Here is a 12,943-nt window from a genome sequence, read left to right on the forward strand (position 1 = left end):
GCAGGACCTTGAACTTGAGTTTCCACATCTACACAAGAACAGCAATAGCATCCTTGCCTGCCCCACCCTTAAGCTTACTGTGCAGCTCAAAATGAGACCATGCTTGGGATGTCCCTTGGTCCCTTGCCACCTGTGAAACACAATATGGACACAAGTGGTGGTTGATTTAGGAAAGAGGACTGTCAAAGCAGGGTAGGACACAGGGTGAACATGGCACCCACTCCAAGCACAGGGCAGGGTGGACAGAGTAGGAGGGGTGCCCAGGTGTTCCCCACCCCACCCCCAAATCTGGAAGCTGGTAGTTCATGTGGGAGTAGAAATGAGAGATCCAGTAAGGATGTGCCATCAAGGTAGCCAATGCTCAATTCTTCCAGAATGTTCTATAGAGCCCTATGAAATGAAGCTCAAAACCGTCCTGGGGGATGAAAGAGGGAAGCCTTTTCCCACTGTCTTCTGTCCCCCATGGGTCAAGGGTGACCCCACACAAATTAATTCCTCCACACTTTGGGATCGTGCATGTGTGAGGCCAGAAAGGGCCTGCAGAGGTTCTGGGGCAGCAGAGATTTGAGAATACAGGCTCAGAGCGAGGCACTGTCTGGTTGGACCTGCTCAGAATCGTGAGGGTTGGGACTAAGAGGATTTGCAGTGGTGTAGAAGAAATGTCAAACACAGGCATAAGATCATCCAGCCACAACCCTACCCAGATGATGCCTTTGACAGTCCTATTCCACTGCTTGAAGTTGCCAAGGTTCTTCGTGACCAAGGGATGAGATAGATTCTATCCACTTATCACCACACTGATATAGGGAGAAAGTGATTTTCATCCAGTGTGCTGATTTTAGTTTAATGCTTGGAAAGGAGGATGAATCCTAACTCCATGGTGCTGTGATTGACTGGTAGTGTCTGCTATGAGTGTGGGCAGGGAAGGAGGGTATGGTAAGAATACTGTATATTTACTGTGACTTTTGCCAGACCCTCTAGCTCTGTTCTCCTTGAATTACTGAGCTCTAAAAAGACCTGATTCCATTGGCATTCTATTCAAGTACATTCTCTGAAGGAAAAAAGCCCTACCTTTTATACCTCCCTCCATTTAGAAGCTAAATGTAGTTGCATAGTCACAAGCTTGGACAGTGTTGGTTTTCAGCTGAGAGATTGAAATCTACCTCCCATGACAGCCTCTAGGAAAGATGTTGATGTAGGGGCCAGGCTCCTTGGTCACAAGGACACTCTGTTGGGTTCCCAGCCAGGTCTGGAGTGGGGAGGTACTAAGAACTCATTGTCCCAGGTGGGTGGTAAACCACCCAGTTGGGCCATCCAACAAAAACTCGCATCCACCCAAGTAAATATGTGATTAACTCTCCAGGGGACTTGAGCCCAATCCCTGGCACCTACTTTTGGGATTTAGTAGTCTCCACCACAGACTCCACGAGTCTCCACTAGCTAACCACCATTTCAGCTAAACTAATAATGTTTCCTGACATAGAATATTATGAGCTGAACTGTGTTCCCATCAAAGTCATGTATTTGATGTCTAACCTCCAGTACCTATGAATGTGACTAGATTTGAAGATAGGGTCTTTAAAGAGATAATTAAGGTTAAATGAGGTCATTGGGCTGGGCCCTAATCTAATATGACTGGAGGGCTTATAAGAAGAGGAAATTTGAACACAGTAGGAAGAATATGTGAAGACTTAGGGTGGCTGGATGTGGTGGCTTATGCCTATAATCCTAGCACTCTGGGAGGCTGAGGCAGGAGGATTGCTTGAGTTCAGGAGTTTGAGACTAGCCTGAGGAAGAGTGAGACCCTCTCTCTACAAAAAATAGAAAAATTAGCCAGATGTGGTGGTGCGCACGTATAGTCCCAGCTACTCAGGAGGCTGAGGCAGGAGATTGCTCCAGCCCAGGAGTTGGAGGTTGCAGTGAGCTATGATGACACCACTGCACTCTAACCTGGGTGACAGAGGGAGACCCTGTCTCAAAAAAAAAAAAAAAAAAAAAAAAGGCTCAGGGAGAAGATGGCCATCTGCAAGCCAAGGAGCGAGGCCTCATAAGAAATCAACCCTGCCAACAAATTGATTTTGGACTTCTAGTTTCCAGAACTGTAAGGAAATAAATTGCTGTTGGTTAAGCCACCCAGTCCAATGGTGACGCTAGCATGTTCATACTTCAAGTTACTAAAACAACCAGACAGGGAGAGGGAATGTCAAAGAAGACACAGGCCCCGCCTTCCCTCCTGTTAGTCCTGTGTCCTTCCGAGCCCCCGGGTCACTAATCAGGACATCTGGCCACAGCACACAGTCCCCTTAGCCACCTCGGGTCAGTGGCTGTATTTTCTGGCTCCCGGGAAAACAGGAGGGAGGAAGGATCAGAGCTCCAAGCACTGACCACCACGCTGTCCTCTCAGGACTGCTCGTCTCTCTGAAAGGCCCGTTCAGGAGTTTAGCCCAAGAGGAGGAAGGAATAGCAGAGTCTCCATCTGGTCTGAAAGACCCCAGGCTGCCTCTGAGGCCTCTGTCAGCCGCCAGCATCCTGGCCAGGACTCCCCACCGCATTTCTCTTGCCCTTTCCTCACTAAATACTCACACCAGCAGTCAGAGCATCGGCTCCAAGTGCTGTCTCTGCGGGAACCTGCAGAGCCCGCCCTTTCTCCTCTGCCAGGACCACGGGCTGGTACCTGCAGGCACTGGCCACGGTCCGGTCCCAGCCACTCCTCCTCCCCCAAGGGAGCTCTTAGGGTTTGGCTGCCTCACGGGCAGGGGGCATCCACCCCAAGTGAGCCCCAATGGGTGTGAGTACCTCTCAGCTCTTCCTTGGAGAACCCCTTCCCTGGCAACAGGACCTGGGTGGGCAGGGTCACCAGCCTGCCCTCTCTAGGGGTTCCACAGGGGGGACGCTTGCTCAGCATCCCTAGGGCACCTTTTTCTACTCCCGACCCTCCTTGCCTGATGACCTGTTGGGGTGAGGGGTGCACACTAATTCCTGATTCCCACCACGCTCCACGGTTTCCTCCTGGGGAGACGTGGTTGTAAATAAAGTAGACACGGGTGGTAGGTCTGTCTAAGAGACGATGTTCTAAGTTTTCTTTTTTTTAATCTTGCTTCCCCAAATAAAGGGAACCGTGATTATGAGATTTTATACTCTGCATAGTCCATCTCATACGCTTTTATCAGTTAGTTCTATTTTGCTATAAATTATATTTCTCCCCCTACTAAACTAGGACATTAGATTAGGATGCTGTTGTTCTGGGGGATGTAGGGGGAACATAGGCCTCCCCCCCTGCCCAGCATTGTACCTACAGGTACCCACCTGCCATCCCAGGCCCTGGGCACTGGTTCCCAGTCTGCATGTCACCCCGCCCCTCGGCAGAGGTGGAATTCAGAAGTAGAGAAGGAGGGTGCGTGAGCAGGAACGGGGCTGAGCAGAAGCAAAACCCCTGCCATCCAGGCAGCCGTCATCAACATCCACCCCACACCAGTACCTTCTGGAAAGGGTGGATAGAGAGGAAATGAAGGAAAGAGGACCATGTACATGTGAGGGACTCTTTGTGAAGCAAGGACGGCACAGAGGTGATGCGAGCTGGCCGGCTCCTGAACTGGCCTAGCTGAGCAGAAGCTCACAGCGGGTTATCCAGCCCCCCTTCCCCCATCCCTGCAGAGGCTGGAGGGGCAAGGGGCCCCCACTGCTTGTGGACGGTGGCTGGGGACCAAGGCAATTACGTCAGAATCGCAAAGGACAGGAAACCAAGTTGGCACGTGGGTTACTCATTACTGAGAAGCAAGCACCATGCTAGTTGCCATAAGTAAGATCTCATTTATCCTCCAAGCTGATGCAAGATGTTATTATCCCCATTTTGTAGACATGGAAAACGAAGATGAGAGACCAGCAACTCACCCTGGGGCCCCTAGTAATTTACCAGTCATGATTTGAACCCATGTCTTCTGAATCAAACTTCACTGTACCAGGAAACCACCTCTGCTTAGCGGAAGGGAAGTCGGGGAACAATTTTTTTTAATAGTCCAAAAATATTTAACAGCTGAATTGAGAAAGCTTTGTGTGTTTGAGATATAGATATAAAAAAGCAGATTTGCCTTTAAAAAAAATGTTCAATTCTTGGATTACATTAAAATTAGGATGTTTTTCCTTTGCTCCAGACACTTGAATGTTTGCTTGAGGCTGGAATGAACAACATCAATGGCTCAGACTGAGATTTAACTGTCTGCCCTGCAAAAGGCGCGAACAAGTAGCTATGAAAAGAGACAAAGCTGGTCAACATACATTTGGAATGAGCTCTGCAGGCTTCCGAGTGAGATGTGAAAAATGAAAAAAAAATTTATATATCTGAATAACAAAGTTTGCATTTTATTATTAATATTCTCTACTGGCAACAGTTAAATTAGATGGCTTGAGGGCTGAATATTGATACACTCTTTAAGTAAAGTAATTTATCATTATCATTCAAGAGCCCAAAAGACATTCATGCCCTTTGACCTAGTAATTTCTCTCAAGGATATGCACTCCAAAGAAATGTTGAAGTTGGAGACAAATGGTTACCACGAAAATATTTATCAGACCATGAGTTATAAAAGCTTAAAATTGGAAATAATCCAAGTATTTAACAATAGAGTAAAGTGTAAGCAAATTACAGTTCATTCATGGAACGGCATGTTATGCAAACATCAAAATTATGTTTACCTTAAAAATAATATAGGGAAATGCATGTGTCATAAAACTATTAAAAAAAAATTACTTAAGTGCATTTGCAGAATGTTTTCATGAATAAAAAGCTGGACAGAAAATATACCAGAAGGATAAGCACCAAAATATTAGCAATGAATTCACCTCGCCCTGAGTGACAACATGGGACTGGGGTGATTGTTTTCTCTTCACTGAAACCTAATGTTTTCCAATATTTCTTCAACTGAACATATATTTTAGCAGAAAAGAATAATAAATCTCTTAAAATATGGCATGAATAATCTACAAACTATAAGTCTTTCCTGGAACTATTGAAGCCTTAAAGTGTTTCAAAAACTAACAGAAATTAAGGTGATAAATATCCAGTGTAGGAGAGCAGGTACACTGATATATTGCTGAGGCTGCTATAAATCATGTTGCTCTTTCCGCAGAGCAATCTCACACTGTGTAACAAGCACCACAAAATCGTTCCTACCCTTTGACCTAGGAATTCCACTCGGCAATCTGCCCCCAAGGAAATAACTGAGAAAAAGTAGTGTGTTCGAAGACATTCATTGCAAAGTCATTTATAATCATGAAAAATTGGATACAACCTAGATGCCCAACCATAAAAATGGGATATAAATCCTAAAACTGACAGGTATGCGGGTTATGTCAATATGTGGAAATGTTTATAAAAACAGTGAAGTAGAAAAAGCTGGGCATTAGATATTACATGTACACAGTGATGATAATTCTGCAAAACACATCCTGACTTATGTATGATGAATGTAGGAAGAGAATTTGGAAGAAGGTGAACAGTAGAGCATTTGGTGTTTCCTTTTCTGAAAAGTTAGTTTCACAAAATTTTAAAAACCTGTTCTGCCACAGAACTGGGGCCCTTTCTAAGAGTTTTGTGAAAGAGGCCACATGAGGAGAAGAACTTGTCCCAGTTGGACTCACTTTCCGTGGACGAAGATGATCACCGGTGTTGTGAGATGGAACTGGAAGTCATTGGCAAGGTACCACGTCCAGCCGTTGCACTGAAAGAAAGAAGCAGAGATTACTTCATCCTTCATTTACCGTGTCTGCTCCGCGCTGCCTGCCTGGAGTAGGAGGAAGGATTTTAGCAGGTGGGTGGGGGCATTTCCATGGGAAGACAAAGGAAATTTGAGTTGGACATATTTCCCACCCCTCAACTCTTCAGTCCTCGTAACCACCTGGATGGCAGGTTTGTTATCACCATTTTTAAAACTGGAGATTCAAGGCGGTGGCTCACACCTGTAATCCTAGCACTTTAGGAGGCCCAGGTGGGAGGATTGCTTGAGGCCAGGAGTTCAAGACCAGCCTGAGCAAAAGCAAGACCCTGTCTCTACTTAGAGACAGGGTCTCTAAGAAAATAGAAAAAGGCAGGCGTGGTGGCACAAGCCTGTAGTTCCAGCTACTTGGGAGGCTGAGGCAGGAGGATTGCTTGAGGCCAGGAGTTTGAGGTTGCAGTGAGCTATGATGACAACATTGCATTCTAGCCCTGGAGTGACAGAGATCCTGTCTCAAAAAATAAAAAATTTTAAAAATGGAGATTCAGACAAGTTTTCGCTTTTGTTTCAAAAAAAAGAAAAAACAGTCATAGCTAATATCCATACAGCTATGGAAAGTGAACTCTGCCATGTTATAAGAACATAAGAGGGCATTATCGTTAGGATGCCATTGGAACTCACAGGGTCAATGTTGTTCTCTTTTCCTTTCCTTGCCCCTTCCCCAACTCTAGGTGGAAGGAGTGTGTTCGTTTAGAACCAAGGCCTGGCTTCAGACGGGCTTGGTGGGGAACCCCAGAGTCCCCATGAATGACTGACATGGGATCGTCCTGCCAAAGCCACAGACTGTCCATGCTTGTGCACGATGAGGTGGTTACCTGTATTTTTTCTTCAATGTGAAGAAGTTCCTGGGGGCAATTCTCTCCAGGGCTTGAGGGTCCTGGCACCTCTGCTTTCAAGGATCTAAGGTGGGCTGGTGACAAGTGGCCCAAGCCAGTGTGCATCGGGGAAAAGAGCCCAGACTATCCATGTGGAGCCCTGTCACAGACAGGCCCTTGGAGAGGTGGCCCTACCTGCAGATGACACAAGCCTGAGGACGCGTTTGCCACCTGAAGGCCACTGTCTAGTTGGTGAGTGGTTATATCCAATAATTAGGGCCCTGCCAAGCTTTAGCGATTCTCTTTTCAGCCTCGATTTTAAGACATGTAGAATCGGTGACATGATTTAATTAAAGCTATTTCATTTGCTCCAAGTCCATTAGGAAATTGGGTCTTTGGGGGAAGCCACATCACATACATATTTGGGATCTTGTTGCTCCAAACCAACTCTGCCAGGTCTGGCTTGAAATTGAGTAGAGTTCAACATGGTGAGGGTGCGGTGCAAGGCCCCATCCCAGGGCAGGCTCCCTGTGCGCAGGTGAAGAAAGCGTCCTCTCCCCGTGGGGCGATGTGGGATGGCCCAGAAACCATGCCGGAGCAGGCTCTGCTCCCCAGGGACACACACCAGGACGGCTGGCCCCTCGCCGGCCATTGCCACGCTCCCGGCGCTCTGCTGCTCACGGGAGCTGCCCCCCCGCGTAGACTGGTGTGGCCACACCCGCCCCGTGACGGGAGGCTGGTCTCCTGCCCACAACCCACCCTCCCACAGCATCACTGTTACTCCAGAGAATATGCCAGAAGAAAGGGGAGCGGACTCAGGTTGGCCCTTGGAAAGTTCACCGGTGAGACGCCAGGTTTACACCATCTGCCCTTTCACAGCCACCCGCGCGGGACTCACCGCATTCCGAACCGACACAAAGTTATTCAGCAGCAGCAGATTTGTCCACCAGGCTTGCCGGCAGTTATCCCAGTGGAATTTGGGCACTTCCCAGACAGGTCCCCACGGAACGAGCGAGAACAGTGCCACCAGCAGGCACACTGAATACATGTGCAGGGGCTGCAGCCTGGTGGGAAAGAGCGGGAGAGAGAGGGTGACTCTCCACCAGGGTCCCCTTCAGTCCCTTCAGTGGTCACTTGGGGGCGGGGAGATGAGGTGCCCTAAAAGAGACTGCACTTTGGTTCTCCCTGAGTGGACCGTTCTTCCCGCACAGCATTTTCTTTGCTTGGAACATTCCTTTACTCCCTCCAAGGTCCTGGCCCAAAGTCACCTTGGCTGACTACCCTTCCCCAGGAAGCCCCCGCCTCGCTTCCTTCCCCAAATTATCCTTTTGCAACACTCATCCACACTGGCCTATCACATGTTTATCTGCATGCTGCAACTTCAGGTTGCATATTTATTTGTTTATTGTCTGCCTCTCTTCACTAGAATGGAACCTGCACAAAAGAAGGCACTTTTGCATGGCTTTGGCTTATTCAGACACTGAGTCCTCAGGCTTAGGACAGTGCCTGGCACCTAGTGGGCCTCCGATGGGTACAGAACAAGCGAGTGAACAAGTGGTCGGTCCTACTCCCAGTCCTCTTGCAGGTGAGCAGGCAAGTGATAACTCATAGCCAAGTGGTTATGCCAGCATGCGTGAGAAGTCAAAACAGTCAGGAGCGTGACTCCCTTTTCACTGGGGTTGCCTTAGGGAGGGTGAGTTGAACCCGGGGTTGGTGTCACTTCCCTCCATTTTCAACAAAGTTTTGTCCCAGGTTGGACGCATTCTGTTCCGAGCTCGCACTCCAACCTGCCACTCTCCCAGCGTCCCCTAGTTCAAGAATGCCAACACCATCAGCCACATCGCTCAAGCCAGAAAATTCCAGAGTCCTTGCTTTCTCCTCTCTCTGTTCCAACAACTAAATTGCCAGTCCAAACCCTGTCGTCCTGCCCAGAGACTGCAGTAATTTACTCACTAGGATCCTTGCCCCGCGAGGCCTCCCAGCACCCCACTCACACCCCATGCTCCTCTGTCCCCACCACTGCGCCATCTGCCCTGAAAAACACGCCTCCCTCTTCAGTCCCCAGCCCCAGATGTTCACTCTAAAGCAGGTTTCCCAAGCAGAACCCGCCATGCCGTTAGATCCCGGGCCCCAGCCCCTAACTAGCCCAACTTAGCACTGATCACCACGAACCTGGGCCTGTATGCCAGTCCCTCTCCTCCAGAAACCCTCAGCACAGGACAGCTGCTTAGCCCACTGCCACACACCCAAAATACACTAAAAAAATGAGCGTTCAGCCCTTCCCAGGAGGAAGGCTAAATTTGGTAAAGCTTGGAGGAAACCACAAAGACCACAGTGAAAAGAAATCAACAAAAGTCTATCCCTAAGCTCACTCTCATTCTTAACCTATTTGAAGGAAAAGTTAAAAGGTGTAAATGACAGTAATCATGACAGCTTCTGCTTATTGAGGGCTTGCTGTGTGTCAAGCACTTTTCTGAGTTCTTTACATGCATTTATCTCGTGTAATCCTCACAAGAGTCTTACGAAGTAAGTGCCATCATTCTCCCTATTTTAGAGATGAGAAAACTCAGGCACAGAAAGGTTGAGACACTTACTCAAGGTCACACAGCTGGCAAGTGAGTGAGCCAGAATGCAGGCTCAGCAGTCCAACCACAGAGTCTGCTTGCGACTCCATTTCACTCTCCCCGAAGACGGTTTCTACACTCTGCTCCCTAGTTCGCAACAGTGCGGTGTAACAAGATAGGTTTGGACCGGAGAAGTAACGAGGGCTGGCTTCCAGCTCGGCCAATAACCGGGATTTAGAAAATGTATAAACCAAAAGGTTGGATGACATGAGCTGAAGTTGCCTTTTCTCCTTTGACTTCGGCGGTCACTACCACTCTGCTCTCGCTGATTCCGTGTTCCGCCCCAATGTTGGGATCCGTCTGCTTCAGCCACGCACACATTCCTAACGGGACCATCGTCCTTCCTCCCTCGCTCTGGCAGAACCACCACTGGCCCAAGCTTCAACCAAGCTCCTCTCCCGGGCGTGTCTTATTTTATTTTTATCATTACTATTAGTGCTCTGATTTACAGCATCCAATTATTACTCATTTGCATGCAAATTCTCCTGTTAAATATAGATTTCATGAAAATCTGACAGTATATTTATTAAGATCTGCTGCCCATCAGCTGAGGAATAAGGATGTTTTGGCCAGTGGAAGACACCAGTGTTCATGGGATTTGTCCTAATAGAATTTGAACCATATTAAACCAGCAAAAATCAACTGCATAAGGAAGAAAACTATTTCTTTTAGTTTATTTTTCTTTTGGAAATTCTTTCAAAAGGGGGTTAAAAACCAAAAATAATAGATCATTACATAGCAATAAGGAACATTGAGAAGTTATATAAATAAACCTACCTTATCAGGCGACTGAAAAAGTATCTGAGTATGACCTTGGAGGTTATTCCTTTGTCTGAATTCTGATGCATCTTTAAAAATGACCTTGCACTTAACCAACCACTAAGAGAAAAAGAATAGTCACAGGAATTACTTATCAGTCATACAGTTCATTGATTGATTAATTCGGTTTCAATCAAGGTGGAATAAATTCTGCTGCAGTAACAAAGCACCTCCAAGTCTAAAAATGATAGTGTTGCTCTGGCTCATGCTACACGCCCAGGGCCAGGTACTTGGGGCTCAGAATCATCTGTGGGACCCAGGCTGATGGAGCTGCCACCATCTGAAAGTTCACTAGTGACCATGGAAGAGGACAACAGAGTTCTAGAGGGCCTAAAACCAGCAATTAAATGCTCTAGTCTAAAAGTGACATGTTTAAAGCTCTTAGCATAAGAGTTTAAAGCACTTAGCATAATGGCAATACCAGGTACGACTTGGTCAGATCTACTGATTGGCCCATTCGACCACAGTGGGGCCAGGAAGTGGAAAGTTGCCAAGTGCCTGGAAGGTAGAGAGACAGAAATATTTGGTGAACAATACTAATGACTACCACATTGGTCTTTTGAAATAATAACGTCAAGGTCTTCCATTTCTGTCGTAGCACATCATTTTCAAAGTACTTTTGCTAATGAGATTGCTTTTGCTTCTCCAGCCATACCAAACTTCTTTGCAATAAATGTTTGTTGAGGAAATGATTGAATAGATGAATAAACAGCCCTACTAGGTAAAAGGGAAGATATATTCATTCCTCCTTCCCTAACAGGGAAAGTAAGACTCAAAGATTATTGAGTTGCCCAAGATCACAGAATTCTTAGCCAACATATCCTGAGGAATTCATTACCCAGAATGTTCTGCTAAAGAAACTGAGGATATGCCTTGTAATTCTAACTCGATGGTGAGCACGTTTGTGAGTTTCCCAACCTTGTGACATTTATCCCAGTGATCCTTGTGGGTGTCTCCCTAAGGAGCAGATGTATTTCCTATTGCAAAACAAAGCTGTGTGTGCTGGGCAGAACTTGGAAGGGATCAGGGAGGGTTGGAGAATGTCTTTATTCTCTGCCTGCCAGATTTTCCTTTGAAAAGCAGCAAGCTGGACTCATTATAATAGGAACAAAATTTATAGAGACATCTAAAAGAGAGTGCTAAGGAGTGGAAGTAGGGCAGCCAATTCTGATTCCGGCCTCCTCTTAATTTCAGGAAAGGAGGAATCGGGGCAGTCTTTTCTTTTCAGAGTGACCTACTCCCCCTCTGCCAGTGTGGTTGCTGAGCAAAGCCTGGGTCTGGCTGTGTGTGCCGGCATGCAACGCCCAGGCTTCAAGTTCGTAAAGAGAGGATAACCAGGACTGGCAGGAAAACAGGCCCTGTGCAAGATAACCAGTTACAAGGGGCTGAGATCCGGAGTCCTGAACAGACTGCGGCAGAGACAATCGCACACTAGAGATGGATGAAGCCAGCCCAAGAGGTGGGGAAGGATTGCAAAATTGTCACCAACTAGTCATTCTTTTTTTTTTGAGACAGGGTGGTGTCTTTTTTGCCTTGTTCTTGCTAGTCCCCTCTTCAGGGAACAGAGTTTTGGTCTTTGATCGCCACCCATGGGCAGACCTCCCCAAGCCTCCAGGGCTCCTGCGGCTGCACCCAGCCATGCCCTCTTGGGAAGTCTGATGTCCAGTGGTTCTCATATCGCTGCTGGGTTTGCTGCAGACTGGGGACTCTGACTCATGCCTGTCTGGGCTACACTCTGTTGTCATTTTGGTCACTTCCTGGCATGAGCTGTTGCTCTCATGGATGGGTCTCAGCTCCTCCTCCCAATTTTCTCTGCATTACCACAAGAAACTATCACACCAGTGTCTTGAGATAAAACAATTAAGAACTCATTCATCTCAACAATGGTTTAATGAGTGGTACTCTATAGCTATCAGGGCTTTAGGCTCTGGTGACATAACAGTACATCAAACAGAAAACAAAATTCCTGCCTTACATTCCAGGGGAGGGATAATCAATCAATGAATCAATCAATCAAAAGTGGCTTCTAGGCCGCGTGGTGGCTCATGCCTGTAATCCTAGCACTCCGGGGGGCTGAGGGGTTTCTACTAAAAATAGAAAAAAATTAGCCAGGGGTAGTGGTGCACACCTGTAGTCCCAGCTACTCAGGAGGCTGAGGCAGGAGGATCACTTTAGCCCGGTAGTTTGAGTTTGCAGTGAGCTAGGCTGACACCACAGCACTTTAGCCTGGGTGACAGAGAAAGACTCTGTCTCAAAAAAAAAAAAAAAAAAAGTGGTATCTATAGTAGTTAAAGAGAAAAAATAAGTAAATCAGGAAAAATGAAGCAGAGAATGCTGGGTGGATGCATTTTAAATAGAGGCAACAAGGAAGTCTTTGCTATGAAGGTGACAATTGCTTGAAGGAGAAGAGGGAGCATGCCACCAGGACGCTAGGGAGGTAAGTGCCGCAGAAAGCGGATGGTGATTAGTAATCCCTCACTATTGCCCCGCCCATCGTGGGAACTAATTCTCGCCTCACCCAGTGGTTCATACACTTTTGAATTTCATGAAATTGTTAAATGTGTTATAAAATGGGCATACTTATTAAAACATTGCTCTGTTCCCATTGTTATTGTTTAGCCAAAAACAGCATCTCCAGCATCTGTCAATTTGTCCCTTTCTGTTCAGCTGTTCCCAACACACTATTGATATGCCTTGATTCCCCTGTCTTCAGACGACCTCCCTCTGCCCCCCATACCCACACAGCCCCGCTCCTTTTCTCCCTTGAACTGCAGAAGGTCTCAGGAGAGCTGTGCGCAGTCAGCGTCTCTACGTCCTCCCATCCTCACCCCACTCCTTCGGGCGGGCTTCGGTGTCCACCACTCCACTGACCCTGTTCCTGCCAGTGTCACAAAAGCCCTCTGGTTGCCAAATC

The 12,943-nt window shown here is 47.2% G+C and overlaps 1 protein-coding gene across 1 annotated transcript in view; it reads right to left on the reverse strand.

The window, feature by feature from the left end:
- Positions 1-12,943, reverse strand: part of LOC138383160 (O-acyltransferase like protein-like) — a 54,627-nt gene that overhangs the window by 15,436 nt on the left and 26,248 nt on the right. The window contains exons 8-10 of the mRNA XM_069467837.1: positions 9,988-10,089; positions 7,485-7,650; positions 5,638-5,717 (exon numbers count right to left, since the gene is read on the reverse strand). Of these exons, the coding sequence (XP_069323938.1) occupies positions 5,638-5,717; positions 7,485-7,650; positions 9,988-10,089 (348 nt within the window). The remainder of the gene's footprint in view (positions 1-5,637; positions 5,718-7,484; positions 7,651-9,987; positions 10,090-12,943) is intronic.

This window comes from Eulemur rufifrons, chromosome 5 (assembly GCF_041146395.1).
Source record: "Eulemur rufifrons isolate Redbay chromosome 5, OSU_ERuf_1, whole genome shotgun sequence".
NCBI lineage: Eukaryota > Metazoa > Chordata > Mammalia > Primates > Lemuridae > Eulemur > Eulemur rufifrons.